This window comes from Drosophila takahashii, chromosome 2R (assembly GCF_030179915.1).
Source record: "Drosophila takahashii strain IR98-3 E-12201 chromosome 2R, DtakHiC1v2, whole genome shotgun sequence".
Classification (NCBI taxonomy): domain Eukaryota; kingdom Metazoa; phylum Arthropoda; class Insecta; order Diptera; family Drosophilidae; genus Drosophila; species Drosophila takahashii.
This window is the reverse complement of record NC_091679.1, coordinates 28,797,228-28,825,140: the sequence shown is the minus strand read 5'-3', so window position 1 is coordinate 28,825,140 and position 27,913 is coordinate 28,797,228. Positions and strand designations below refer to the sequence as shown.

At 42.9% G+C, this 27,913-nt stretch overlaps 3 protein-coding genes across 8 annotated transcripts; 2 read left to right on the top strand and 1 right to left on the bottom strand.

Annotated features, from left to right (window-relative positions):
- Positions 1–53: 53 nt before the first annotated feature.
- rgr (regular) lies at positions 54–13,479 on the top strand. Of its 3 annotated transcripts, XM_070213230.1 has the most exons (7): positions 54–791; positions 1,382–1,384; positions 9,516–9,607; positions 9,657–9,891; positions 11,177–11,521; positions 11,581–11,967; positions 12,027–13,479. In XM_070213230.1, exons 1-7 carry the CDS (start codon positions 171–173, stop codon positions 12,999–13,001), a joined length of 2,658 nt encoding a protein of 885 aa, XP_070069331.1. In that variant the 5' UTR covers positions 54–170; the 3' UTR covers positions 13,002–13,479. The 3 variants fall into 3 exon arrangements, 2 of the variants coding, with proteins under 2 accessions (XP_070069331.1, XP_017003363.2); XR_011417956.1 differs by lacking the exons at positions 1,382–1,384; positions 9,516–9,607 and having other exon boundaries at positions 9,661–9,891; positions 12,027–13,107; positions 13,170–13,479; XM_017147874.3 differs by lacking the exons at positions 1,382–1,384; positions 9,516–9,607 and having other exon boundaries at positions 9,661–9,891.
- A 358-nt stretch (positions 13,480–13,837) lies between these two features.
- Positions 13,838–15,932, bottom strand: LOC108061461 (uncharacterized). The gene is made up of 2 exons (XM_017147643.3): positions 14,772–15,932; positions 13,838–14,155 (listed from the first exon to the last, which is right to left on the bottom strand). Exons 1-2 carry the CDS (start codon positions 15,884–15,886, stop codon positions 13,981–13,983), a joined length of 1,290 nt encoding a protein of 429 aa, XP_017003132.3. The 5' UTR covers positions 15,887–15,932; the 3' UTR covers positions 13,838–13,980.
- A 487-nt stretch (positions 15,933–16,419) lies between these two features.
- On the top strand, positions 16,420–27,633 carry Cirl (Calcium-independent receptor for alpha-latrotoxin). Of its 4 annotated transcripts, none has more exons than XM_070213986.1 (13): positions 16,420–16,957; positions 17,081–17,146; positions 17,684–17,788; positions 18,122–18,311; positions 18,736–20,207; positions 20,584–20,811; positions 20,863–21,073; positions 21,131–21,371; positions 22,882–23,047; positions 23,103–23,332; positions 23,417–23,514; positions 23,581–25,365; positions 25,961–27,633. In XM_070213986.1, the coding sequence occupies exons 4-13, from the start codon at positions 18,277–18,279 to the stop codon at positions 26,436–26,438; spliced, it is 4,944 nt and encodes a 1,647-aa protein (XP_070070087.1). In that variant the 5' UTR covers positions 16,420–16,957; positions 17,081–17,146; positions 17,684–17,788; positions 18,122–18,276; the 3' UTR covers positions 26,439–27,633. The 4 variants fall into 4 exon arrangements, with proteins under 4 accessions (XP_070070087.1, XP_017003286.3, XP_070070088.1 ...); XM_017147797.3 differs by having other exon boundaries at positions 17,684–17,958; XM_070213987.1 differs by having other exon boundaries at positions 17,684–18,311; positions 20,875–21,073.
- The last annotated feature ends 280 nt before the right edge of the window (positions 27,634–27,913 follow it).

The following is a 27,913-nucleotide window of genomic DNA, read 5'->3' as shown; positions in this document are numbered from 1 at the left end:
ACATCGACTTCGGGCACATCACTATGGCCGGCTGTTTCTGTTTGGATCGCATTTTGAATTTGAAAGCTCGCCGAAGCGGTTCGGTTCAGTTGCGTCGTCGCGAGTGCGCCAAGAAATAGCGAAAAATTCAAAGACTTGAGTGGGGAGGCCAAACCGAGTGGGTAGCCGCCATGTTGCCGCTGCAGGAGTCGCAGTCCTCGAGCTGGCAGCTGGAGGACTACGCGTTCTTCCGCAAGTGCGGCGAAATCACCGCCTCGCCGGACGTCCAGAGCTTCGGCTTCAACTGCGCCTTCTGCCCGGCGATCTGCCTGCAGTTCTCCGTCTTCATGGACCACATCCGGGTGCAGCACACCCAGGACATGAGGCGGCGCTACGAGGCGGGGGAGGGGACGCGCAGCCAGCAGCAGACGCAGACCGATCTGGTGATAATGGAGCTCGACTGCCCCGAGATATATCCGCCGGAGGAGGGTCAGGGTAAATCCAGCTGGGAGACGGACATGGATATCCAGCTAATGAGCCTCGTTCCGACGACTCCCGCACTGCAAGCACCACCTGAATCACCCGAAATAGATTTGGTCTATGTGGTGGAAAATCCATTGCCACCCTCGCCGCCGCCCTCGGCGGACATTTCGGGCGACGAGCTGGCCGGGAACTGTCTGCAGTCCTACGACCTGGATCCCTTTGCCGTGCTGCACGAGGTGGTAGCGATGACTCCGCCCACACCCATTGCTCCACCACCACCGGTAACAGCGACTCCGCTTCCACTGCCGCGCTACGAGACACGACGCGTGGTAAGTTAATCACCGCTGCCCATTCGCAGTCCCCAGCCACAGTGAACTACCGCTACCGCAAACAATATTTATCGCAGATTATATTTGTATCTTGCGAGCTTGGTTAGAAATATAATTATACGACAAACAGCATTGTAAATAATTATATCTGGCGAGCTTTGTTCAGATATAATTATTTTAAAAATGAAACCTAAATCTAATTTCGAATTTGAGAGAAAAATTCATGCGAGCTTTTAGTGGAATCGAATTTTTGCAAATCTATCTAATATCTACTTGTCAATAGGTCCACTAAACCAATTTTATAGACTTCTCTTAATAAAAATAAAATAAAAATCATTCATTTCCAATTTTATTATCAAGTCTAAAATTGTTTTTTAATAATGTAATGTAATAAATTCACAATAATTTTCATTTTACCAATCCCTTTCCATCATAATACACTAAGGCATTCCTTATTAAGTGTCTACCATACCGGTATTTCACTATATCTCTTCCTTTCCCCTTTTTTCATCCGATTTTGTAATGCAAAACGGCTTTCCGCTGCTGTCAGAAGGGCAGGGGCGGGGCTTGCAGGGGGGTGGTGGGCGCAGCGAGTTCCGGAGAAGGTTCCCTTGGTCACTTGACCTTCAAAATAACGGCGCAATGGCACACAACACAAAATATTGAGCAAAAGTGTGTCGCGCATTTTGCGCGCTCATGCTTCTCTTTTGTTCTCGTCTTCCCCTTTTTAAGTCCCGTTTGCCGTCCGTGGACTTTTTTTTTATATTTATTCTTTATTTATTTTGGAGGGGCTGGTTTGTCAGTTCGCCAGTCTGTCAGTTTGTCAGCCTGGCAGTTTCCCTGCTATTTTCGATGTTTTTTTTTCGTTTTCCAAAGCGACGCAATTTTTCAGCTTTTTCTTCAGGTTTCCACTTCTGTTTTGTTCCGTTTTTTGTGGACATGGAAATGTCTGGGTCAGAAAAAAAACAACCATATCTTTTGTTGTACATTCAAAGCGATTTATGTGCTAAAAAAAAATATACATATAGCAATGAGGCTGAAAAACACTCGATATTTGGGACACAAACATTCAGCGTTTTGGAAAACAGCTCGTCATATTTTCTTTGTTTGCCGGAGGCCTTTGCTCCGTGGACGATTTTTAAAAATAAATAGCTATTAAATGGTAATTAAAATGATTATTTATGTCAACGAGCAGATACCGAACTTGGGGATGGTGTCACATATCGTGATAGAAAAACATTCTTCCCTATGAATTTAAGTTTTTTTAATTTTTTATTTTTTCTGTGCCACAACTATAAAAAAGTACTTCAAGTGTCAATAAGTTAAATGGTTTCCTGTGCTCTGACAGGCACTTGAGACTTTTTTATGCACTAAAATGATCACCAAAATCATTTGGGTGGTAATAAGTTTTTAAAGCTGCCGAATAAAGATGGAAATCTTGCGAGTTCTCCAATATTTTGACGTGACGCGGTTTCATTAGTTTTCTTTTGGCCAAAAATAGGCCAGACCCGTTGACGTAATGTAAATGCCAATAAATAATATTCTCACACACGAGCTAATTTAATGATAATTAGGGGGAAATAGTATGAATAAATATATGTGAGTAGTCTGGATGCATTTGTTGTCAGATAAAAGGCGAACAAATAATGCTTTTTACGTAGGACAGACCGTTAGAATGTTGGTTGCTATTTGTCTTTCACCCGATATCCGGGGCATTGAGCTGTACATTCGGAAATAGAATTGGAAATGTTGATAAAAATCATTTTCTATTTGCCCCTAGGCTGCGAACGCGACACTTGCAATAGAAATTATTGGTGATTTCGTTGTTTTTTTTTCGGTTTTGCTATTATCAGCATTGGGCAAGCTTGTCGGCCGACATGGTCTTTATCTAGACCCCAAAGAGGTAAACAAATAGAGGAATATTATCTAAGCTTCGATTTGGTAAGCGTACGTAGACGACGCTAGTCACAGTGGTACAGGCATTATTGGCCTTAAATTGAAAATGAAATATTTTTATACCCTTGTAGAGGGTATTATAATTTCAGTCAGATGTTTGCAACGCAGTGAAGGAGACGTTTCCGACCACATAAAGTATAAATATTCTTGATCAGCACCAATAGCCGAGTCTATCTAGCCATGTCCGTCTGTCCGTCTGTCCGTTTCTATGCGAACTAGTCTCTCAGTTTTAAAGCTATCGCAATGAAACTTTCCCGAAAGTCTTCTTTCTACTGCAGGTAGTACATATGTCGGAGCGAGCCGGATCGGACCACTATATCTTAAGGCTTCCATAGGAATATGGGCACTTCCAAAATGTCGCTCGGGACATTTGCACACCTTTAAAGTTGAAAAAAAATTTTAAAACAATGGATTTTAATTTTAAATTTGGGCTTTTCTTTTTACTCTTCCCAAGCTCTATTTTTGGTAAAAATCTTGATTTTGTACCACTTTTAGTTTTTAAGATATCGGTAAAAAACTGCAGTATTCGCTCGGGACAAAAATAGAAGTGGATTTCGGGGAAGTTCATACAACACCAGAAATTAGCGAATTCTGATGGAATATTTGAATGCGATTTTTTTAGAATGTTGTTCGAACATGTCGCTGTGAAATGCTTTTGGTTTTACTCAAAAATTCTTTGCCGTTTTTTTTCGGATTTCTTTACCTTTATCTCTCAATTGCTGGATGTTTTGCTTTTAACTTAATAGTTTAGCATGTGAATGAAGCATTCAGTACAGAAAAATGTCACATATTAGCATTCCTATAGGATAAATTAACAACAGAGGACAGGTCCAAAAAATAACAAAAAAATTGCCAAAAACTGATTTTTGCGTATATTGGTGGGGTTTGTCATCAAAATAATCAAACTATACTCCAAATTTGTAGTTAAGCTCAGTATCCAACTAATTAGAAACTAATATCGGGGCAAAATCGTGTGGAAATTTGTTTTATTCAAGTTTCAAGGTTTTTGGCTTGGTGGACTTTTTTTTGGAAGTGCCCATATTCAAACAAATATAAGAAAATTTATTGTAACTTTGTAAGAAGTAGGCGTTTTGATTCTTGACTACTTAAAAACAAAATTTAAATAAATAGAAACGCTGAATCTGGAATCTCTGGAACTGCACCGAGTGAGCATTACTTTATCTGCAAGGGTATATAAGCTTCGGCTGGCCGAAGGTAGCTTCCTTTCTTGTTATATTTAATATTTACTAATTTACGATTTTCGCTATGAAATCCTAGCAATTGCTTCGGTTTCCTGCTCAAACCACTTGTAAACGCTTCGCCTATTATGATTTATATCCATATGCAGTATCGATGACGCGCTGCTCTCGCCACTTTAAGTTATTTAAGATATGTCCGATCGATCGATCGTGGAAGTCGTCGCCCGACCCAGACAACCCAATCAGTCCTCCTCCGTCCCGCTCGAGCACTATCATTCCAACTCACCGCCCCATATCGCTATTGGGGGGTAATAAAATAATTTTAGATTTTTGTCGATATTTGCCGGCTATTGGAAATGGCTTAGAGATAAGAAGGCACGGCGGAACTTAACTAAGGAGGTTTTAATGTTCATTTAAACACTTGTAAATTGGAATTTTTAGAGCACCTGCCATAAAAACCTTTACAGCCCATAAATCATTGTCCAAGTAGAGCGACGAATCGAAATATAGTTGTTGGACGATGATTCGGCCGAAAAGGCTACTGAATAATGCCTAGTTATTAACCTTTTAAATGGAGAAACGTTTTTACTCACTGAGTAATGCACAGTTATTTACCATTTATTTACCAAGGTGAAAATTTACTACGTGTTTCGGGAATTGCTTTCCCTGGAAATCTAACAAATCTCTGAAATTATTACCATCGATTAGTTATTTGCTTTGGATCAGACAGACCCCCATTTAAATCATCAGCAATCCATTAAAATCACAGTGGTGAGTGCAGCGAACTACCCTCCCATATATCATCGCTCATAATCTAATCTTAAGTCGTATCGATGCGTTCCGTTTATTATCTTCCCAGGCGATAATTTGCTTTCAGCATATTGAAAATCTTCGGGAAGTTTCGATTTATGTGGACGTTAATCATGGTCAAACAAAAAACGAGGACATGTCGAACAGCCAGTGCTTCAGTTTTTATCGGCCACATCCATGCCTATTAAATAATTAACAAGTTTAACTAAACATTTCGGCAGGCGGCGGCTTCGGTGGCTTTCCACCCGCAAGTCGGCCCCGATCGATCAGCTGAGGGGGTTTTATAATCAGTCTAATTAAATTAATGCAGCCTTGTGACTTGACTGACTCGCACTGGAAAAAGTTATTTGTTTAAAGTTTTACTGAGGCGAGCGCATTTAGTGTGTTTTGTCAGAAATTGATTGCACCTAATGCCCCCGTATTATCGTTGAATCTGGCTTTCGCTTTGTTTGCTTCCCGGTTCCTGGGCTCTATAGGGTTTCCCATCGGTTTATTTTTCGTTCCGTCGTTTTCGGTGGGCTTCCATCAGGGCGTGGACGAGTTTTTATGCTTGGCCATAAAAGCAAACGGAACCCTGCCACGGGTTGCGTGAAAGAAATGGAAAACGGAATATTCTTCATAATTTATTAGCTCACGTTCGCTTTATTACATTTGAGTCTCGTGTTCACCCGGATTTCGCATGTCGCCGTTTTACCTCTTTGTTCGTTGTCATATGGCTTGCGGGGCAATAATTTTTATATAGCATACAAAAATGGGAACTAAGTCTGTATGGAAAACAAGACGCTTACCGAAAGCCGCTGTTCGTGCGATCAATTAAAGCCCTCCCTTGGGCCGCAAATCAAACAGAGCGGCGTAAAAAAAAGAGAACACCGTTCCGAAAACTTGCAATCAACCATGGTCGAATGCTACATATATGTATGTTTGTGCAGGCACTGACACCATTTGAGGCCAAAGCCTTACAATGGTATTAAATGGTGTATTAATGGGCTTTCCCATGAATCTTTTATTTGCACATCAAGTTCCGAGGCTTAGCCCTTGCGCTATATGTCGCACATTCCGCGTCTAATTAAGACTTGGTAATCACCATTTCGGAATGAAAATGTATCGAAATAAGAGTTTTCATTAATTCATTTGAGGCATCTCACCATCGAATCGCATCGCATCATCTTCAAAGGCATTTTTGATTGGCGCTGCCCGCATATTCTCTGGTGACAAATGCAATAAACAATAGCTTTTAATTGAAGAGCCCGATGACGCAGCTGCTCGCACCCAGAATTGGTCCAGACTGGCCTTGTTTGACCCATGGATTCCCGACTTTGATATGGCCGCACTGCAAGTGTGGCTAATCGAGGAAGTTAGCTATATGGGGTATTATGCAACTTGGATAAAAAAGGTATGAGATAATAAAAAAAAATAGATTTTTATGGCATTCCTATTTATGTATTAATACCTACCGAAATGTGCAAAACAATTTTTAAATCGGACCATTTATTTAAAAGTTTTGAGAAAATAATAGAATGGAAGCATGCAAGCAGTGCAAGCAGTCTCTTTGCAGCTAGCACATCTCCATTTCTCTCACACTTTCTATAGCTGAGTAACATTTATCTTTATCTTTCCTTAATTTAGTTTTTGAAAATCAATATTAAAAACTTTAAAAGGTTCTTCCTTGACCTTTTAGATACCAGTAACTAATAACTCCTAAAGTATTTTCCAACTGTAAGAATGGTTTTTTATAGAAGCTCTTGATTGGTCCAAGAAAGTTCTGTGGTCTTTACTCAGACCATGAAAATCAATTTGAACTCCTACAAATTCATGCTGTGGTTATATATCGATTTATGGCTTCAACGCATGATCCCAGCGCTCTTTTATTTTCCCTTTCTTAGCTCGACTTTCAAGACTCAGACAGTTCTAACGAGTCTCGACCCCCTTCGATTGAAGAATGTATAAATAACCATAAAGGGGGAAAACACTGAACTAACTCAATAAGATTGCTTTGCGATCGGGTTTCAATATACATCAAGGGAAGTACACCCAGGAACACTGTGCGCTGCGCTGTTGTTGTTTATTGAATTTTTATGCAATTTTGTTAACTGGATCAATTATTTCAATTGCGTGTTCGGTAAACACAAGTTGTGACGCATTCCAGGGAGAATTCCATGAGGAGTGCGGTGAAATGGGTGGCCACACCCTCAGTTCGCGGGTGTCTAGGGCCGACTCAGCTGTCCAGACTGGGGAGGCTAAGGCACCTTTCCATGGTCAGCGATTCGTCGCTAGCCGAGCCTTTGTTTACCCCACTCCGCTCGGCAAATTGCTGTGTCTTTTGTTGCACCAATATTTGAAAAGAGTAATTGGAAAAAGAAAAAGACCAGCGGGAGAAAGTAGCTCTGGAATACCCTAGGAAGTTATTAAAACCCATGTGCGGATTTTTAAGGGGGGTAGGGGATAAATTAATAGACTTTCCATAAAAAATCATTTAATTAATTGAATATTTCAAAAAGTGTCCCCTCCAAATCGAAAGTTCCTCCCCAAAATCAAAAAGAATACCCACCCCCCAAACAACACAAATTTAGGGCGAGATCCGCCCCTGTTAAAAGCCATCGCAATTTTGGGATAATCTAATATGGTTTTAATGTTCTAAGAAAGCATAATAAAAATCAATAATTTAGATTTAAACGATTATTTCCCCAAAACCATGCTTTTATTACCAATAACTTTACGACACCGCGAGGTAATAATGCGACTACCCCTCGCATACCCTAACCATTAAAATACCATAGAGAATAGATGAAATAATATGATATAAAACAGCTGTACAACCATTTGCACTATTCGCTATATGGGACTAGAGTGAACGCATGTGGGAGTGCAATGCAATGGAGCTCCGATATTCCGATGTGGAACCATTTCCTGTTGCCAGGCAGCAGACACCAACGCCGAGGATTGGATTGGGTCAGCAGGGAGCGGCGATGGCTTTAATGGGTTTACTCAGCTCACCTTTCCGCAGGGCGTCGAGTGCTTTGAGGTCCTTGCCTCGAGTGGGTGTGACCCCAGTGGAGCACCAGTGCCAGTCGCTCGAAATGAAAATGTTTTCCGCTCGCTTTGCCGGAGAGGGCGCAACTTTCATTCCAACGTTTGAAGTTGCATTTTTAATTGGGGCCAAGGCTTCTCGGGCTTTTTTCCTGTAATTCCTTCTGCCATTTTCAGTTATTCAATTAGCTCTGTAAAGTGGTGTAAGCTTTCATCGGATTCGCAAAAGGTCAAGCCCACGTTCCATGGTTGATTGACTGGCGGTTGGTGTCTTTTGTAATGTTATTCGATTAATCAGCCATTAACCCTTTTTTCCATTGATTAAAGGGAATATCGAGGGCACAGGTGTAGTTCGTTTGAAAGCAAACAGGTTTCATTATTCTGAAGTGCAAGTGGAATCAAATTAAATGTGATATCTACCGTTTCATATATTTTTGGGACAAGTGGATCACTAAGTGCAGGCCCAATTAGTAAAACATTAATTACAAATGGCAAATAACTCCTAATGCGTTCGGTCCGCGTTTAACTTTATCTAGGCCCATTAGCCTTATCGACCGTTTTGTGGGTGGTCTGGGGGCTAATATAAACTAGAATATATTGACGGTCTGAAATATCGACAATTGCTGTGGTCACTGACGTGTCGCCTCAATTTCAAGACAATCAGGCGACAACTTCGATTACCAAGTATAGCCAAACAAAATACTTGAAAAATTAAATCAAATTAAAGCCAAAACTTGGAATACCCTTTCAAAACGAGCCATCTTATAGATATTTAAAGTAAAGATAGATTATCTCAACCCAAGTAATGACTCGCAAAGACTTATTTTCCAGGGTAACCTTATCTGTAAGTAATTACCCAAAGAGACATTTCTAATTTGTTTTCATTTCCAGAATTCCCTGTGGGGTGGGTATATTCAGATTCGTTTGTTTCCACGCATTTTTTTTTTGGGAACCGGTTAGAACTGCTAATCGTATACGGGTACCGTATGCAATGTTTGTCAGAGCAAAACATTTGCATGCGAAAACGAACTTCGTTTCGGTTTTAATTTGGGTTTTGCGAACTCTTAATTAGGGCACAGGCATTTTGGGACCTTATCGACAGCATTGCTTGAGTATATGAGGGTAGGTCGGGTTCCATTCTGGAAACAGCAGTAAACTTTAGGCACCAGCTGCAAAAAACTTTTATCAAATCAAACAAAACGCGTTTCAGTATTCGTCTCATGTAAACCAAAATATCAAAGCGATTAAAATTAAACAAAAAATCGTATTATAACATTTTAAACACTATCATACAATAAGAATTTAAATAAATACAATTAGTTTTCAACATAAGTTGACTATAGGCCCAACTTCTTACCCTCACTAATCCGAAATGTGCACATCTGGCATAATTTTCCATATATAACAGCCGTCCTTGTCTTATTCAAAAACTACATTCTTGGGTGATATAATATAATCTATTACAAAATACGATATATGAGTAGTTAAAAGGGAAGTCTGCTCCGCTAATGGGGGGAAACCCGGGGCAAAATAACAAATGGATACACACAAACACTTCCCATTGCCCGGCAATATTTTATATGGGAATATAGAAGTCGGGCCATATGCAAGGCGATAAGAACAATGACGACGACACAAAGGCCAATAGCCGCTGATATTCGAGAATATAAGTACATATGTAGTATCGAGAGCGAGGGAGCCGAGGTGCCGACTTTCCCTTTTTGTTTACCAGTTCTGTTTGTGTACGATTTGCAGCGCTACGATAAACCCGGGACAAGATCATGTGGCTGGGCACAGCTTATCTCGGAGATACTCCGCCAATGGCAAATGTTACAAATTTATTTATTTATGCGAAATATTTATACTTCTCTGTACAGGCATTGCAGCGCAAGCTTCGCCAGGCGGAAAACAAGAATGCAAAAGATGAGGAGGAGGTGGAGATGGAGGAGAAGGAGGTGGAGCAGGTGGAGGTTGAGATGGAGGTGGACGAGAAGAGTGGGCAGCCGGAAAAGAACGTGCTGGAACTCACGCCCCCAGCCACGCCCCCTACTCCAATGCCGGCGACCTCGCCTTCGAGCACCACTGGGAGCTGCGTGGATTTCCAATCGGTGGGTAAACAACAAGCGATCTTCATACGATCAGAAAATATCTACGGGTTCCAGTTTGACCCATATTCAAAAATTGTATGCCCTTAAATTTTATTTGGATCTGTTTAAATACTTACTTTAATAAATAATGAATAAGTAAACAAGAAGCGATCTTCATATGCTCAGAAAATATCTACGGGTTCTAATTTGACCCAAAAACTGTATTTCCTTAAATATTTTTGGATCTGTTTATTATTTTGATTACTTACTTTAATAAATAAGTAAACTAGAAGCGATTTTCATACGATCAGAAAATATTTACGGGTTCTAATTTGACCCATATAAAAAACTGTATTCCCTTAAATTTTATTTCGATATGTTTATTATTTTGAATACTTACTTTAATAAGCTTATTATTATAGATTCATACAAAAAAAAAAATACTTTCAGTTAGAGAATTATTTTTACTTGTACCTGAAATAACTGACTTATCTTAGTTTATGGTTGCTTTTAAGTTAAAAGTCAAGAATTTACTACTTCAGCTATAAGGAGAATTATTGAAAACACCTAACATTATATAAGAACAATATACAAAACTATTAAGAACTATTTATTGCTGGAAAGAACTATTAGCGATAAAATTATTTAAAACAAGAAAGGAAGCTAGCTTCGGCCAGCCGAAGCTTATATACCCTTGCAGATCATTCCTATTAATTAACAAATCGCAAAAATGTTCAATTTTCTAATATTTCTCATTAATTTTCCTATTACTTTTCCATTAATTTTCCGATCGTTCCTATGGCAGCTATATGATATAGTAGTCCGATTTTTTAAATAATTAATTCGAAATTCAGAAATATTTAAAAAATAACATCCCCAAAAGTAGGAGGTAATATTTCATAAAACACCGAAGCTAGAATTTTTTAAAGTTTTTTTTTCCGATTGTTCCTATGGGAGCTATAAGATATAGTTGTCCGATCCGGTCGGCTCCGACATATATACTACCTGCAATAGAAAGAAGACTTTTGCGAAAGTTTTGTCCCGATAGCTCAAAAACTGAGAGACTAGTTTGCGTAGAAACAGACAGACGGACAGACGGACGGACAGACGGACATAGCTAGATCGACTCGTCTTGTGATGATCAAGAATATATATACTTTATGTGGTCGGAAACGTCTCCTTCACTGCGTTGCAAACTTCTGACTGAAATCATAATACCCTCTGCAAGGGTATAAAAATATTAAAAACACCCATTAAGAACTCCTTGAAAAGCCTAATACTAATTTAAATTTACGCTCCATTCCAGAAATCTCGTCGGGAGCTGGAGCGAAATCGTGAGTTTGTTGGCGCCCTGTTGGCGGAATACGAGCGCACGGAGAAGTTGTGGAATCCTCGCCACCCGGACTACAAGTACAATGCCAAGCGGAGTGTCTACGCGGAACTGGCTGATCCTCTGGAGGCCATCTGCCACCAGCGGCTGACCGGAGCCGAGATCTTTGCCGTGTTGAAGGAGTTAAGGGGCAGATACCGCCGCGAGCTGAGTAAACTGAAAGCCCTTGGTGGAAAGTTCAAGTCGCGTTTGTGGTACTTTGATAGGATGCACTTTCTCAAGAACGTTATCGAAAACAAACGAGCTGAGCGGGAAGCCAAGGTAAGTGATCACAAAGATATCTGATAAAATTAAAATTAATATTACATACATCCTTTAAGATCTCCAATGAGAGCACCGAGAGCGAAAAGTCCTGCGAAACGGAAGCAGAGTGCAAGTTAACATTGTATCATGAGGTACTTCGCTTCATTCTGGACTGCTTCAAGCGACTGGAGTGCCTGTGGAATCCGCAGCACTGCGACTACTCCAGCTGCTGCAAGAAGGAGCTCTTCCGGGACATCTCCGCCCAGCTGCGGGAGGAACTCAACTACGAGCTGAGCGGCGAGGAGTGTTTGAAGGAGATCCAGAAGCTGAGGACGCGATACCGCAAGGAGCTGCGCATGGTGATTAAGCACAAGGGTCTGTACCTACCCAAATTGTGGTGTTACGATGAAATGGAATTTCTGCAGCCCATTCTGCAGGAGCAAATCTTCACTAAGATCAGCAAGGTAGTGGGTTATACCTTACCATTGTTCATGATATTAATTTCATTTATTTTATATTCCAGAAAGTTGGAGTGGTGGGGACCAGTCAGAAGACCAAGTTCGTTGATGCCAGCTCTTTTAAGTTCGACACTTCTGAAGATCAACTGCAGTTCGTAGAGATCTACCGCAACTACTCGGCTCTGTGGGATGTGGACCATCCCGATTTTCGATCGAATGCTTATCGTGGTCAGGCCTTGAATCAAATGTTGGATGAGATAAACACCACTTTCCGCACATTCTACACCGCTGAGCAGTTGGAGAAGACCTTGTTTGATCTGCGTAAAGATTTCTCGGCGCAGAAACGAAAGATTCTCACCGAGTCCGGGGACTCCAGCAGTATTCCCTTGCTGCACGCCAAGCTGTCCGAGTTCCTGGACCAAAACCTCGGTCCTTTTCGTTGCGATCTTTGCTCGGAGCTCGTCAAGACCTGTGATCAGTACAAGATGCACCGATCGGCACACGATGGAACCCAGCCCTTTATCTGCACGCTGTGCGGAAAGGGCTTCCAGATGCCCTGCAACCTGACGGTGCATATCAGACGGCATCGGAGGGATTTCCCTTATGCCTGCGAGCAGTGCGACAAGCGATTCGCCACATCCACCGAGGTGGCCATCCATTTGCGCACGCACACTGGAGAGCGGCCCTACATCTGCGATCTGTGCGGCAAATCCTTCAAGACGTGGTCCTTCTTCGATATTCACCGGCGACGGCATCTCAACCAGTCGACATTCCACTGCCCGATCTGTGCGAAGGGATTCTACGAGAAGAATCGCTTCACCGATCACATGAACTCCCACTGGGCGATCCGCAAGCACCTGTGCACGGTGTGCGGCAAGACCTTCACCACCTACGGCAACCTCAAGAAGCACGCGGAGCTGCATCTGGCGGTCAAGAAGTACAAGTGCAGCCCGTGCGGCAAGCGATTCGCCCAATTCGCCAGTCTGCGATGGCACAAGAAGAGGGAGCACAGCACCGAGGGGCAAACGGACGACAAGTAGAACCTCCAGGCACTCAAAACTCTCCTCAGCACTTTACAATATTTACAGGGCAATCGTAAAGAGTTAGATGTGTGCCCGAGTACTTAAAGAAATTGCCGTCTGAAAGGTAGAACGTACCTATCATATCGTTAATCTAGCACTAAGTAATGTATTTATTTGCTATTTAAGAATGTCTGATAAATACCTCTCAAGTTCTGTAAGCGTTATCGTCGTAGTCAAACGATTAGCTAGCCATTTGTTGAATGCCTGTAACTGGTTTACGAGCCGGATCCAAAAGTCATTGAAAGTGAAACCAAAAATGTATACATTTGTGTATTAAATTAACTTCTACATATACAAATGATGCACTTAGTTGTAAGGTTTAGTTCGGTCTTATCGCCTAGAAGAGAAAATTTTAGAATGTCAAAAGAGCTGTAACTGGTTTCAACCAGTCGGAATAAGTATTTTCCATAATAAACTGGAATGAACGTATGAATAACTCTTTGCCGAAGTCGTAAATCTTCCGCTCGAATCGATATTGATTTAGATACCGCCCCTTTGGCTCATTTGCCGAACGTTTATTGACTCCAATTGAGCGGCTCCAGTCGGCGTCGCCGCGATGAAAGTGCAAGTGACAAATGAGACGGAGGAATCTCCCAGTGACCAGAGTTATTTCATTTTTATCGGCCCAATGCACACACTCAATTAGATTTCATTAAATTGTTGCAACAGAGCAAATTACGAGAACGGCGGAAAATGAAAATTAATTGCACCCAATGACTTGTGTGCGAAACAAACAAAAAGTCTAGAGCGATATGCAGTGAACTGTAACGGAGTAATTACCCGAGGACCGGGGCCACAAACAAAATCGAAACCCAATCAACTGTCGCAGGGGGCGTCGGAGAGGTAAACAGAGATTAATAGGCTTTGGCGTCGAAGTGAGATTTATATGGTTCAAATTTACTGCCGTGAGCACTCGGTTGTGGCAAATAATTAGAAATTATCTTGGATCCCTCGGCGCGCGCTTTGCCTTGGGCAGGTCCTTTAGCTCCATTTGGCTCTTGGGGCGGATGAGCATCTGGACGGACTTCAGGGATCGAAAGCTGTACCATGGCTCCCAGTAGATGCTCTGCGGATTGTCCACCTCGCCCTTGAAGTATTTGCCATTTAAATTGCTGTAAAATTAAATATGATTACAAATTATAATTATAAATTTAAAGTACTTAATATCATTAAAATATAATTAATGTTATAAGTTATTTTGAAATTTTTAAATCAATTTAAATAAAGTTCTTACAATCCTAGTCAATAGAAAATTAAGTGATTGTCTAAAAAAATGTCTAAATTGTTCTCTACAAATATTTGGGATTTTTTTAACTTTGACATTTCTACTGTGCTTTTAAGCATAGAGGTACTATCACTATCACATTAAATTGCTGACTAAAGAACCCATTTAATATCAAATGTCAAAGAATTATTCGTGGCCTAGCCTTATCATTGTTGGCCGATCAGTGAAAAAGTTTCAGTCTGATATGATTAATCAGTGACCGATCTGGGATTTTGTTGTGGGGGATGATATCAGAACAATTTTTTTATTGCATACTTTTTGAATACCAAAATTCATTTAATTTTTCCGCGCATGTGATTAATAATATAAATGCACGTACAATTTTTTTAAGCATAAATTAGTATAATTACTTCGTTGTAAAAATTATTCAAGTTAATTTTTATTAACTTCAATAACATGTGTATAAAACAAAAATAAAAGGGGTTTCTAAAGCAAATCCTTACCTTCGGGAACAGAAGTCGTACCACCATGCTCCTTGATGATGCTTCGCACAGTTCATGTGCGTGAAGGCGTCGTTGTCCCGGTCGAAGGTCGAGAACTTCATCTTGTCGTGGGTGCGCAACGCATCGCTGGCGTTTCCCTGATAGTGACCCAGTAGCTTCAGTTCGTAGCCTTCCTCCGCACTGCCGATAAGAAAGTCGTCGTAGTGGGCATAGCTCATCTCGCCGCCGAATCTCCTGATGCTGATATACAGCTCGTGCGGCTGCGAACTGGTCAGGCGGTGTAGCTTCTCCAATCCGATGAAGAACTCGCCGTTCAGTTTGCCAAATCCCTTGCTGTAGGCATCCCAATTTCGGTAGAAATTCACGGATCCGTCCAATCGTCTCTGGATGGAAGTCCAGCCGGGTCCGGCAGCAGTTTGTCCTTCGCAGGCTACCAGAAAGGGCAGGAATTCGGGCAGGTGGATCAAGTGGATTCCGGGTGAACGGCCATAGGGCACACAGGTCGTGGTGGCCGCCTCCCAATCCGCCAGCAGATCGTCCTTCTTCTCCCGGAACTTCCTCTCGAAATACACAACCTTTCCTTTGAGATGCTCAATCAGGAGGGTACTAGATTCGTTCAGCTTTCTCAGCTCCGTCAGCACATGCTGTTTTCTCTTCATTCGCGTTTCGTATACCTTGATTTTTTGCTCCAGTTCCTTGATCCTCTCATCTTTATCTTTGATGGCAATCGAAAATGAAGAGTTTTGGGCACTGCACACCTGGGTAAGGTTTTCAAATTTCTTCAACAGCTCACCGTCTGTTTGGTCCTTGGTTTGCAACATGTTAATCTCATTCTCCTTATCCTTGATGGTGGCGGCACTTTCCGCTATCCTTCCCATATAAACATCCAAAAGATCGTCCAAGTCACCCTTACTAATTCGAATCGTTTTGTGCTGATCGATGTGAACTTCCGCTAGTTTTTCCGGTGGAGGAGCTGCTGTCACATTAGCGATTAGCGTAGCATTAGTGGGTAATACCTCCTTTGAGGGGGCTTTGGTGGTCTTTGCTTTCGAACTGACTTGAAGGGAATTGGCTGAAGTCAGCATAATGATCAGAATTATGAAAATATTGACCATTCCGGCTGTATTTTTTGAACCGTGCTCTCGGAATTCTAAATTCAACTGAAATCGCAAGCGAAATGCATTTCCCTAAGCTGAGCGCAAATCAGGAAATAATAGCTAATGCTAAGCCAACTGCAGATAAGAAAATCTGAGCTTGGAGGCTGCTCTTGCTCTTGAACTTGAAGCAGCATACTTTTCAAGCGGACTCAGGAATTCAGGATTTTCCTATGGTATTACATTTAAAGTTAAATTTTAAATTTAAGCTATTTTTAAAAATAGATTTTCAAAAAATTTCTATTTATTTTACACTTAAAATGATTTTAGACTAGTTATTTAGTGCAATGTCCATTTTAATAAAAAAAATTTTTATTTTTAAAAATTATGCACAGACTTAAAACTTTCATTTTAATTTTAACTTAAAAATAACGAATATAAATGGTTCCAATTCGAATTACGCGCTCTTTTTCCCAGCAAGTTGGCAGTCCGACAACGCCACTTTTTGAGTTGGCAACGCCTTCCGTTTTCAACCAGACATTCAAGTATACAGAATTTTTCTAAAAGAAAGTTGATTGTGAATCGAGCTCTCAAACGAATAGGAACGGTCTTAAAAAGAAGGGAGTTTGGACAGTAAAATAAAGTGAAATAATTACTATTGTGAAGTATAAACTAATAATAAATACCAGCCAAGCATCCGTGAATAGCTGTACAAGAAAAGCGCGACTTAAAGCTAGATATTTTGGGATCTACTCATTGAGAAGATAAGATCTACGTCAGCAAATCAAAGTGAAAAACCTTAATTAACTATTACAATCTGAGGAAAAGCGTACTCTCAAGTGCTAAAATGTGTAATTTCCGGGAATTTCAAGATATTTCCACAATTTTCAACATGAAAAAGGCGTCTGGAGTCAGAACAAAGAAAGCCATCCAAAGTGGGGCTCCACGGGGCAAGAAAAAACTTGAAGCGCAGCTGCAGCAACTTTTCTCTACATGTACATCCATCTATTTGTGCATCGGGTGTACAAAGAAAACGAGTCTTTGTTCTGCCCACAAATCGATGGCCATGCAACAACTACAACCACATGAAGGGTGTGTATTTTTAGGCTCCCTTTTCCCCGTTTTCTTATCTTTTGTTTGTCGTTTGCCTGCTTGTTCGTCGTTCCGTGTGTGTTCAATATGTAAACAATTATCTATGGTTTTTTTTCCTTTCAGATAAGTTGAATGGTCTTTTTGAGCCAGACTTGCCTGTGAAAACCGGAAAATGGAAATACTTAAGAGGTTCGTACTGCATGACCTGAAATTAGGTCATCATCCTTAGTTCACTTAAAGAAATCGGAAGACTTGTAAAATATATATATTTTTATTTTAATTAATAAAGAATATTTATTTTTCGATGATCTTTCATTATCCAAAAACTAGGCTATAATAAATTAGTAATTTACATGCCCTTTAAAAAAACAAAATCAAACAATAATAAAAATTTTAAATATAAAAAAAAATTCCCCTATAAATAATGAAATTTGGTTTAATTATAACTTTTTAAATAATATTATCATTTACCTAAAATCCTGTGTAAAAACATTTTGGATTAAATAGAAAATGTTTACTTTTATAAAGTAAAACTTAAATGGTCATTAAAAACATAATTAACAAAATCTTGGTACATTAAATTTATTTCAATTTTAAAAGTTTCTATGTTGTATTAAAACAATATATTTATTTTAAAGTGTGATATATTTTAAAATGCCCATTATATTTATACACTTTTTATTTATTCACAGTAAACCAAATTTAAAATCATATCTACCCTTTCAGTTTAAATACTTCGAGTCAAGCCAAACACACCCGAATGATATTGGCCGATAAGAACCGATGATGACTGTACGAAGGAAGATGAGTGACCTGGGCCGGCAGGATTTGGTATTTATGACTACTATTCTACTTGCTACCAAGCATCCATCGCTAACGACCCACCAAAGCCACAAATCAACCACAACATATACTAAGTATATCCCGGGCAGTGTAAAAGCGTATCATGCTACCAACCATATTGTCTATATCCTGTGTGCATATATCATTAGATCCTAAGTGTCTTTGCAGGTCCACCATCCAACCAAACCAAACCAAACTACAACAATCAGCGCATCGCCACTAATCTTTCTGTTCTCTATATATGCCATATATATATCCTATGACCAAATAAACCCCAACACTGCTTATTACTCCATGACTTATGACCCTTTCGCCTTGCAGTTTCCAAGTACCAAACCGCCTACGCCTGCGAAGGTAAGAAACTGACCATCGAGTGCGATCCCGGCGATGTGATCAACCTGATACGGGCCAACTATGGACGCTTCTCCATCACCATCTGCAATGACCATGGGAATGTCGAGTGGAGTGTCAACTGCATGTTTCCCAAGTCACTCAGCGTACTAAACACAAGGTAAGATTTAAGAAAAGACACTATATTCCATTAAAATAGTAAACTATCTTTTATTAAAAGAAAAGAAATCAAGTTTTAAATAACTCATTAAATATTAAATTATATTATATTATTAATTATATTACATTAAAACTGAATCCTAGTTATGTAAACAGCTCGTAAAAAATTACTATACAATTTAAGGTTCCAAAAATATTAAATATATTCAATATAATAATATTATATCAGAGAAAAATTTATAAAAGTTATCAGAAGTATTAATACTTAGATTCCTTTAGTCATTGAGAAATGATTTTTTATATTTTTATTAAAATTCAAATCCTTTCGGTATCTTTAATGGTATCGTAAAATGGAATCCGAATGATTTTTTGAATGATCTGTATTTTAGTCCTATATCCTCCAATCAATCTCTTTTATCTTGCAGATGTGCCCACAAGCAGAGCTGCGGTGTCCTGGCAGCCACGAGCATGTTCGGGGATCCCTGCCCAGGGACCCACAAATATCTGGAGGCGCATTACCAGTGCATTAGTGCTGCCCAAACGTCGACGACGACCAACAGGCCCAGTCCGCCGCCGTGGGTCCTCAGCAATGGTCCGCCAATCTTTGGCAACGGCAGTGGCCTAATCCATCCGCCTGGAGGCGGAGGAGGACCGCCGCCACCGCCGCGACTGCCCACGCTGCCCGGAGTGGTGGGAATTAGCGGGAATCCTGGACTGTTCAATGTGCCGCCCCAACACACGGCCGTCACCCACTCGACGCCTTCGAGCAGCACGACATCAGTGGGCGGCGGACGTCTGAAGGGCGTGGCCAGCTCCACGACGACCACCAAGCATCCGGCTGGTCGTCACGATGGACTGCCTCCGCCGCCGCAACTGCACCACCATCACAACCACCACGGCGAAGAGACCGCCGCACCCACCAAGCCGAGCAGTAAGCTTCCAGCAGTCGGCAATGCCACTGCTCCCTCCAATACCCGCATCCTGACGGGAGTGGGAGGATCCGGGACCGATGATGGAACCCTCTTGACCACCAAGAGCTCCCCCAACCGACCGCCCGGCACTGCGGCCAGTGGAGCCGCCGTCTCTGGGAACGGCAGTGTGGTCCGCACCATCAACAATATTAATTTAAATGCGGCCGGAATGTCCGGCGGCGATGATGAGTCCAAGTTGTTCTGCGGCCCCACCCACGCGCGGAATCTCTTCTGGAACATGACCCGTGTGGGCGATGTGAATGTCCAGCCCTGTCCGGGCGGAGCAGCCGGCATAGCCAAGTGGCGTTGCGTGCTGATGAAGCGGATGCCCGACTCCGTTTACGATGAGTACGATGATGATCCCAGCTCCACAACCCCTTCGCCCGGCGGCGGAGACTGCCTGCACAACAGCAGCAGCTGCGAGCCGCCGGTGAGCATGGCCTACAAGGTGAACCAGCGATTGCGCAATTTTGAGCCTACCTGGCATCCCATGACTCCGGATCTGACGCAGTGCCGCAGCCTCTGGCTGAACAATCTGGAAATGCGGGTCAATCAGCGCGACTCCTCACTGATCTCCATTGCCAACGATATGTCCGAGGTCACCAGTAGCAAGACGCTCTACGGTGGCGACATGTTGGTCACCACCAAGATTATCCAAACGGTGTCCGAGAAGATGCTGCACGACAAGGAGACCTTCCCGGATCAGCGGCAGCGCGAGGCCATGATCATGGAGCTCTTGCATTGCGTGGTCAAAACGGGCTCCAATCTGCTGGACGAGTCGCAGCTGTCGTCGTGGTTGGATCTCAATCCAGAGGATCAAATGCGCGTGGCCACATCTCTGCTAACTGGCCTGGAGTACAATGCCTTCTTGCTGGCGGACACGATTATCAGGGAGCGCAGTGTGGTGCAGAAGGTCAAGAATATATGTGAGTGTTATATCTTTAAAGGCTTTACTAAGGGTTCGGAAAATAACACAAACTGTAAAAAACTTGTGTTATTAACATGTTAAATGTCAAAGTGTTAGGTTAAAAAAAGTTATTAACTTGTGTGTAAAAAATTGTATCCTACATATGTTAGAAACGTTAATAACACACACATGTCATTTGTGTTATTTACACAAACACAAGTGAGCTGTGTGTGTTAACCATTATTTTTCACATTCTAAGACTTTTGTATTTGACACACATGTCAATAATTTTGTTCACACTGTAAAATACAATTTTTCATGTTTTTAACATGAGTGTTAATATCAGAGCCCTGGTTTTACCCCTCGGTACTCATAAGCCTTTATTTTTTTCTTAGTACTCTCCGTTCGAGTGCTGGAAACCAAGACCATCCAGTCCAGCGTTGTCTTCCCCGACTCGGATCAGTGGCCCCTGAGTTCCGACCGCATTGAGCTGCCCAGAGCTGCTCTGATCGACAATAGTGAGGGCGGTCTGGTGCGCATCGTCTTCGCCGCCTTCGATCGTCTGGAGTCCATCCTGAAACCCAGCTACGATCACTTCGATCTGAAGAGTTCTCGCAGCTACGGTAAGTATGAGAGAATTGCATAAGAATAGAATAAACTAAATCGCATCTTAGTTCGCAATACAGCCATCCTGAGCAACGACAGCGATGCAGGTGCAGGAGAGATGCAGCAGCGGCTCCGCATCCTGAACAGCAAGGTGATCTCCGCCAGCTTGGGCAAGGGGCGGCACATACAGCTCTCCCAGCCCATAACCCTGACCCTGAAGCATCTGAAGACCGAGAATGTGACGAATCCCACCTGCGTGTTCTGGAATTATATTGACCAGTAAGAGTTTTCAGCATTTCTTAGGAGGATGCATACTAAAATAAACTTTCTTTGCAGTGCCTGGTCTGCCAACGGCTGCAGCTTGGAGTCCACGAATCGCACGCACAGCGTCTGCAGCTGCAACCACCTGACCAACTTTGCCATACTCATGGACGTGGTGGACGAGCATCAGCACTCGCTGTTCACCATGTTCGATGGCAACATGCGAGTCTTTATCTACATCAGCATCGCCATCTGTGTGGTGTTCATTGTGATCGCCCTGCTGACGCTGAAGCTCTTCAACGGGGTCTTTGTGAAGGTAAGAAACGGCTCCAATCCGCTGCCGCACCAGCGGGCGGGCAGCAGGCGCCAGCAGAACAATATACGCGACCAGACCCACGAGTCCTTGACCCTGACCACGCCCACCAGTCAGACCAATGTGTCGGCGCCCAGTCATGGGAACACGAACTTTATCCAACACAATTCCATCCGCAACTCCCATCGCAACAATCTGAACTACAATGTCCAGCAGCAGCAGCAACAGCAACAACAGCAGCAACAAGTTGTGGCAGCGGCTGCTGCTGCTGTGGTGCTGTCCAATCAGCCGCAACGCAATATGCAGCATGCCATGAACAACCTGAATCTGAATCTGCATCAGCATGGCCAGCAGACGGCGGCTGCTGCAGCTGCTGCTGCCTCGATTGCCGCTGCACTGCAGCAACATGCCGTACAGGCCAGCAACGCCAGCAACAACCTCAACATTAGCCACAACTATTTGCAGCAGCAACATGCCCAGCAGCAGCAGCATGGCCAGCAGCAGCAGCAACATCCGCACCGCAATCACAATCTAAATGTGGACGGTCCTGGATTGGACAACACGAACAACATCATCATGCAGGCCAACATGGATGACTTACAATATAAGTGGTGGTGGTGGTGAAAACAAAAAAAAAATCAGATAAACAAACACAAATTTTAGGCTAGGCTAGGATCTTTAGACCTATGTATTGATGATCGAGAGACACATGTGATATAATGCTTAAGTAACTCAAATTGTTAATGGAATTCTCTCTGATAGGACTCAAAGATAAGACTCAAAAGCTGTGCTGTAAGGCGATGATCTAATCAAATTCATCGCATCTCAGTGGCAGCTTAAACTCTGAAGACTCTCCATTTATATTAATGTATCGTAGTAATTTGTCATAGCTTAAGTTTAGCGCACTTTTCCCAAACCAATACGTGTTTTTCTCCGTGTGAAAAACAAGACTCACTTTTCCGTTTATTTAGAAATCATCTGGCATGTTTTACTTAATTTAATCATTTTTGAGATATCCTAACCCCTTTATGTGCATTCATTGTTTAACAAATTTAACCTAGACATCGTACAATTTAATACCTAAAAACATTTCTTATTTTCTTTTGTATTTAATTAATTAATAAAATATACAAATGTTGCTAATTTTGTCCTGTAAATATTGCATTTTGTGTTTGTTCATTTCATTTGTATACCTATTTCCTATATGTTGTGCTTGTTTCGTGTCTTGTTCATTGTTTTACTTAATGCGTATAATATTTTTATTAATCGTATTACTCTTAGTCTTTGGATTTTCACCACCACCCACCAAAATTATTGTAAATCAAATCCTAAATTAAGTTTGACTATCGACCCATTTCTCAAAGTGGGGTCGTTACCCTTTATCTATTTCCTTTGAAATAAGATTGAATCTTGAACGTCCTTCTGCTGGTTCTGCCCTTAAAGAAAATTCACCTACCTCTACAATTTATTTAAACTTTCCCCTCTATCTTCTCTATTCAACTTTCCAATCCAGTCCGCCCGCACCTCGATCTATACCAGCATTTACCTTTGCCTGCTGGCCATCGAGCTGCTCTTTCTACTGGGCATTGAACAGACCGAAACAAGCATTTTCTGCGGCTTCATAACCATTTTCCTCCACTGTGCCATCCTATCTGGCACTGCCTGGTTCTGCTATGAAGGTAAGATGGATCCATTCCGTATGGACTTTTCAGCTCTAACCTATCGCATCTGCAGCCTTCCATTCGTACTCCACCCTTACCTCGGATGAGCTCCTGCTGGAGGTGGATCAGACGCCCAAGGTGAACTGCTATTACCTCTTGTCCTACGGATTGTCCTTGAGCGTGGTGGCCATCTCGTTGGTCATCGATCCCAGCACCTACACACAGAACGATTACTGCGTGCTGATGGAGGCGAATGCCCTGTTTTATGCCAGCTTTGTGGTACCGGTGCTCATCTTCTTTGTGGTAAGATTTGAAGAACTTCAACGAAGAGAACGTGAACTAGGTATATACTATAAATTCCATATATATTTATTATATATTTTGCAGGCTGCCATTGGCTATACGTTCCTTTCTTGGATCATCATGTGCCGCAAGAGTCGCACTGGTCTGAAGACCAAAGAGCATACTCGCCTGGCCAGCGTGCGGTAAGAATTTATTAAGAATTCATACATAACCCACAGGCTCATCTGAAATCTATCTTTACCCTCCAGTTTCGACATCCGCTGCTCCTTTGTGTTCCTCCTGCTGCTCAGCGCCGTTTGGTGCTCCGCCTATTTCTACTTGCGAGGTGCCAAAATGGACGAGGACTCGTCTGATGTATATGGCTATAGTTTCATTTGCTTCAACACTCTGCTGGGACTCTATATCTTCGTGTTCCACTGCATCCAGAACGAGAAGATCCGGCGGGAGTATCGCAAGTATGTGAGACAGCACGCCTGGTTGCCCAAATGCCTGCGCTGCTCCAAAACCTCCATTTCCTCGGGCATTGTGGCAGGTAATGGACCCACTGCAGGAACCCTCTGCAGCGTATCCACCTCCAAGAAACCTAAGCTGCCATTGGGAGTTAGCGAGGAGGTGCACGATGATCCCCAGCAGCAACAGCAGGGGGGAATCCCTGTCACAGAAGATGCCATAATGGGAGCCAGCTCGGATTGTGAACTAAATGAAGCCCAGCAGAGGAGGACTCTGAAGAGCGGACTGATGTCGGGCACCCTGCAGGCGCCACCGCAGACACTTGGCGGCCATGTGGTGCTCGAAAGGGGAAGCACCCTGCGATCCACCGGCCACGCTTCACCCACCAGTTCTGCTGGATCCACGCACCTGATCTTCGCCCACAAGCAACAACAGCAGCAGCAGCAACAAGGACCTTTGGGCGAGTCGTACTACCACCAGCCGGACTACTACAGCTGGAAGCAGCCACCGACCGGAGGAGCCGGAGGATTGAAGACCCCGCGGGAGTACTACAATAATGCCGGGGCAGCTGCCTCCTCGCCGCAGCAGGCGCACGAGGTATTTTACTGGACACAGAAGCCGAACAGCGGGCAGCATGGCAAGAAGAAGAGGGGCGCCGGCGGGGTTCCCGCCTCGCCGAGTGGATCCCTGCACAGCCGCACGGCCGCCGCCTCCCAGGTGCTCTTCTATCCCTCGTACAAGAAGACCAAGCCCGGCCAGGCGGGCGGCTATCCGCAGTACGCGGAGGCGTTGGATCCACCACAGGCCCCAGGCAATGCGGCTGCCTACTACCAGCAGCAGCAGCAGTTGCGTCGTCAGCAGCAACATCTCCAGCAGCAGCAGCAGCAACTCTCCTCGGATGAGGAGCAGGCCGAGCAACACGCTCACCTGTTGCACCTGCAACGACGTGCTGGTGGCCAGCAGCAGCTCCCCGCTCCACCGCCGCACATGGCGCAGTACCAGCAGGAGTTCATGCAGCGCCAGTATAGAAATAAGCATTCCAACTGTGATCTTGGCATGGGCGATGCCTACTACAACCAGGGCAGCGTGGGCGGCGCGGACGGGGGGCCTGTGTACGAGGAGATCCTGAGCAACCGCAACTCGGATGCGCAGCACTACGAGGTGGGTGACTTCGATGTGGACGAGGTGTACAACAACAGCGTTGGCACCGGCGTCTTCAACAACATGCGAGCGCAGGTGGCCGCCGGCGGGAGTCGGTATGGCGGCGGTAGCCTCAGCGGCGGCAGCGTCTCGTCCAGGAGCCAACAGCAGCAGCTCCAGAAGCAGCAGCAGCAACAACAGTCGCTGGCCCAGCAAAGATCGGCTCGACGCTGCACGGCAGATGATGACGACGACGACGACGAGGACGAGGAGGAGGATGAGGAGGCAACGGCCGCGGAGCAATTGCACGACAGCGTCTGTGATGAGGATGAGGACGACGAGAGCGACTTGGAGGACGATGCTCATGGATTGCCACCCCAGAGCGATGAGCGGATGCGTCGCCTGATGGCAATGCAGGACGAGGACTTTAAGCGGCGGTTTCAGTAAGTACTTATGGTCTAGAAAGGATTGCAGTATCCGTATAATCAGGGTTCGGAACATAGCACACACTGTTAAAAGCTTTTGTTATTAACATGTTAAATGTTAAGGTCAAAAAAAGTTATTGACTTGTGTGTAAGAAATTGTATCCTACATATGTTAGAAACATAAATAACACACACATGTCATTTGTGTTATTTACACGACGTGTTATTAACACGACGTGTTTTTTACGCAGCGTGCCTTTAACACAATGAGTTTTTGACATTAAAGTGTCAGAATTGTAAGTTGAACTGAAAAATGCACGGTTTTTTAGAGTGTAAGAATTCATATATGCTTTAAAATGGTTACAACTAACAAAAAAGAGCCCATATTGGTTTTTCATTTTCCCTTCGACTCGTAATGTCAGTGAAATGTAATTTTCATTTGTGTTGAAAACAGAGTGCGTAAAAAACACGTCGTGTTAAAAACACGTAGTGTAAAAAACTCAAGTGAGCTGTGTGTTAACAATTATTTATCACATTTTAAAACTTTTGTATTTGAACCCTGCTTATAATATACATATTCTGTATTAACGTTCTAATTCATCCCTCCTTTCAGACGTCAGCTGCGCAAACATGGAGCGCCCATTGACTACGGGGCCTTGCCGCCGGGAACGGCGCCAGGAGCAGGTCCGCACCCCGAGCACAACGGTGCGGTTTTTGGGGTTAGCGGCGGCGTTGGTGAGGGCTCCATGCGTGGCGCATTCCGGCAACAGCAGCAGCAGCAGCAAGCACTGAATGCCAAGTCGCCAGCCGGTCGTCTTGCGGTGAACGAGCTGTTCGGCAACGCCGGACCACCGCTGCCGCCGGCCAATCAGACGCCCGCGCAGAAGCGTCAGCAGCTACAGAAACTGTCACCACAGTCCACCACATCATCGTCGTCGCATACATCACACAGCAACCCCAATCCGCATCCCCACCAGCTTAACCATCCGCATCCCCATCAGCATCCCCCGCACCACCAGCAGCGCCACCTGTCGGCCATGCTCGATGAGAACAACACGGTGCGGTGCTATCTGGAACCACTGGCCAAGTGAGCCGATGGATCCAACTCCCCCGGAACAGTCTTAGGCAAAAATTGTAGCTTAGGATCTCTAGCTATACCTAGTATTAGTCGTTAGTCGAAATATGGAGCATTGTGTGAAACAACATGCTGTCATGCTATACGTGCAGTGATTCGAGAATCCCAAAACTTTATGAATGTATATGAAATAACTCAAACCTAGACCATAGGCACATCCAGCCCACGCACGAGGGAGGATCCAAATAAGGAGCCGTGCAAGCTTAACCAAATTACGAGGGATGTGGGATTGGGATATTGGGCCCTTCGACTTGCATGCATTTTATACCAACTTGGAAATCGATATTAAATATAAATGTATGTACCATATATGTATAATGTATTGTAATACATGTCACCACATGCCATTTTTAAATACTTAAAAAAATAATTTAAACAACCAGAAAATCAAGTATATATATATGGATGTATATGTATAAGATTTGAGAACTGTATGTACATGATATATAGAATGCAGGCGAATTATGTTTTATGTATTTTGTAAGGAATCAATTGTTTTTGATTTTCGCTGATTATGCTCGTAAGATATGTATACACAAAGACTTAAGATTTGTTTCGTGTTTCATAAACCAAAAAGAAAACCTACGTTTCGAGATTTTGTAATTTTTTGCTATCCAACTGCCGTTTTGAACCTCTGAACCAAATATTCCTTCCAACTATGAAACAAGTGTAAAGACATCATTTTGAGGGAATTATGCCATTATGTTGTTGCATTTTTTTACGTTGTAAGCAAACCAGAGCGAGGCATTTGAAGTGTACATTTTCATCAACATAGATGCTTTAAGCACACATATAGGGGCATTTATTTATATTTTTTGAAGAAAGCTCGTAGAATGCTTTATTATTTATGCGATATAAAGAAGAGAGATTAAGTAAAACGAATGCTATGTAAATGCCTTGGAAAATGCATTGCAGGCACCAAACCGAAACCGATAGAGCAGCATACGGAAATACCTATATAGCAATGAAAGATTTCAACCAAACCTCACTTGTTAACTAGGAACTAACTGAAAACTCTTTAACCACTAGCCAGCTAAAATCCACACACTAAACTGTACTATCCCTATTCCCCGAATGGCATTCTCTCTAGAATTTCACGCATGTGTACAAAAACCAAATAAAATAAAGTGCAAAACAAGATGATTACCATATTACTATATGTCGTACATACCAAGCCAAGGACGCTCCAGAGGCAGCCGCCCCAGCTCGATCCCATTTGATCCGATCAGCAAGTTAAACTTGATGGAAAAACAAAAAGCACACAATCGATAAAGTTAGCAATTAAGCACCCGCAGCATACCACACAAGTTAGTGTATAAAATGGAGTGGAAAAACCAATATGTGGACAAGGAATACGGAATAGCAGATATTGAATGTATAGTGTTGCGCCTCCTAGTACTTTACTTATATTAAACCAGATATATCAGATAC

What these genes read in the sequence shown, in the direction of transcription:
- rgr (XM_070213230.1), top strand. Translation starts at nt 171, where the DNA reads ATGTTGCCGCTGCAGGAGTCGCAGTCCTCGAGCTGGCAGCTGGAGGAC. An exon ending in CGGAGATACTCCGCCAATGG is followed by an intron (nt 9,608 to 9,656) that starts CAAATGTTACAA and finishes ATACTTCTCTGT; the next exon opens with ACAGGCATTGCAGCGCAAGC. An exon ending in GCTGCGTGGATTTCCAATCG is followed by an intron (nt 9,892 to 11,176) that starts GTGGGTAAACAA and finishes GCTCCATTCCAG; the next exon opens with AAATCTCGTCGGGAGCTGGA.
- LOC108061461 (XM_017147643.3), bottom strand. Translation starts at nt 15,886, where the DNA reads ATGGTCAATATTTTCATAATTCTGATCATTATGCTGACTTCAGCCAAT. An exon ending in TACGACTTCTGTTCCCGAAG is followed by an intron (nt 14,156 to 14,771) that starts GTAAGGATTTGC and finishes TTAATTTTACAG; the next exon opens with CAATTTAAATGGCAAATACT.
- Cirl (XM_017147797.3), top strand. Translation starts at nt 17,904, where the DNA reads ATGCTACCAACCATATTGTCTATATCCTGTGTGCATATATCATTAGAT. An exon ending in CTCAGCGTACTAAACACAAG is followed by an intron (nt 18,312 to 18,735) that starts GTAAGATTTAAG and finishes TTTATCTTGCAG; the next exon opens with ATGTGCCCACAAGCAGAGCT. An exon ending in TGCCTGGTTCTGCTATGAAG is followed by an intron (nt 23,048 to 23,102) that starts GTAAGATGGATC and finishes TCGCATCTGCAG; the next exon opens with CCTTCCATTCGTACTCCACC.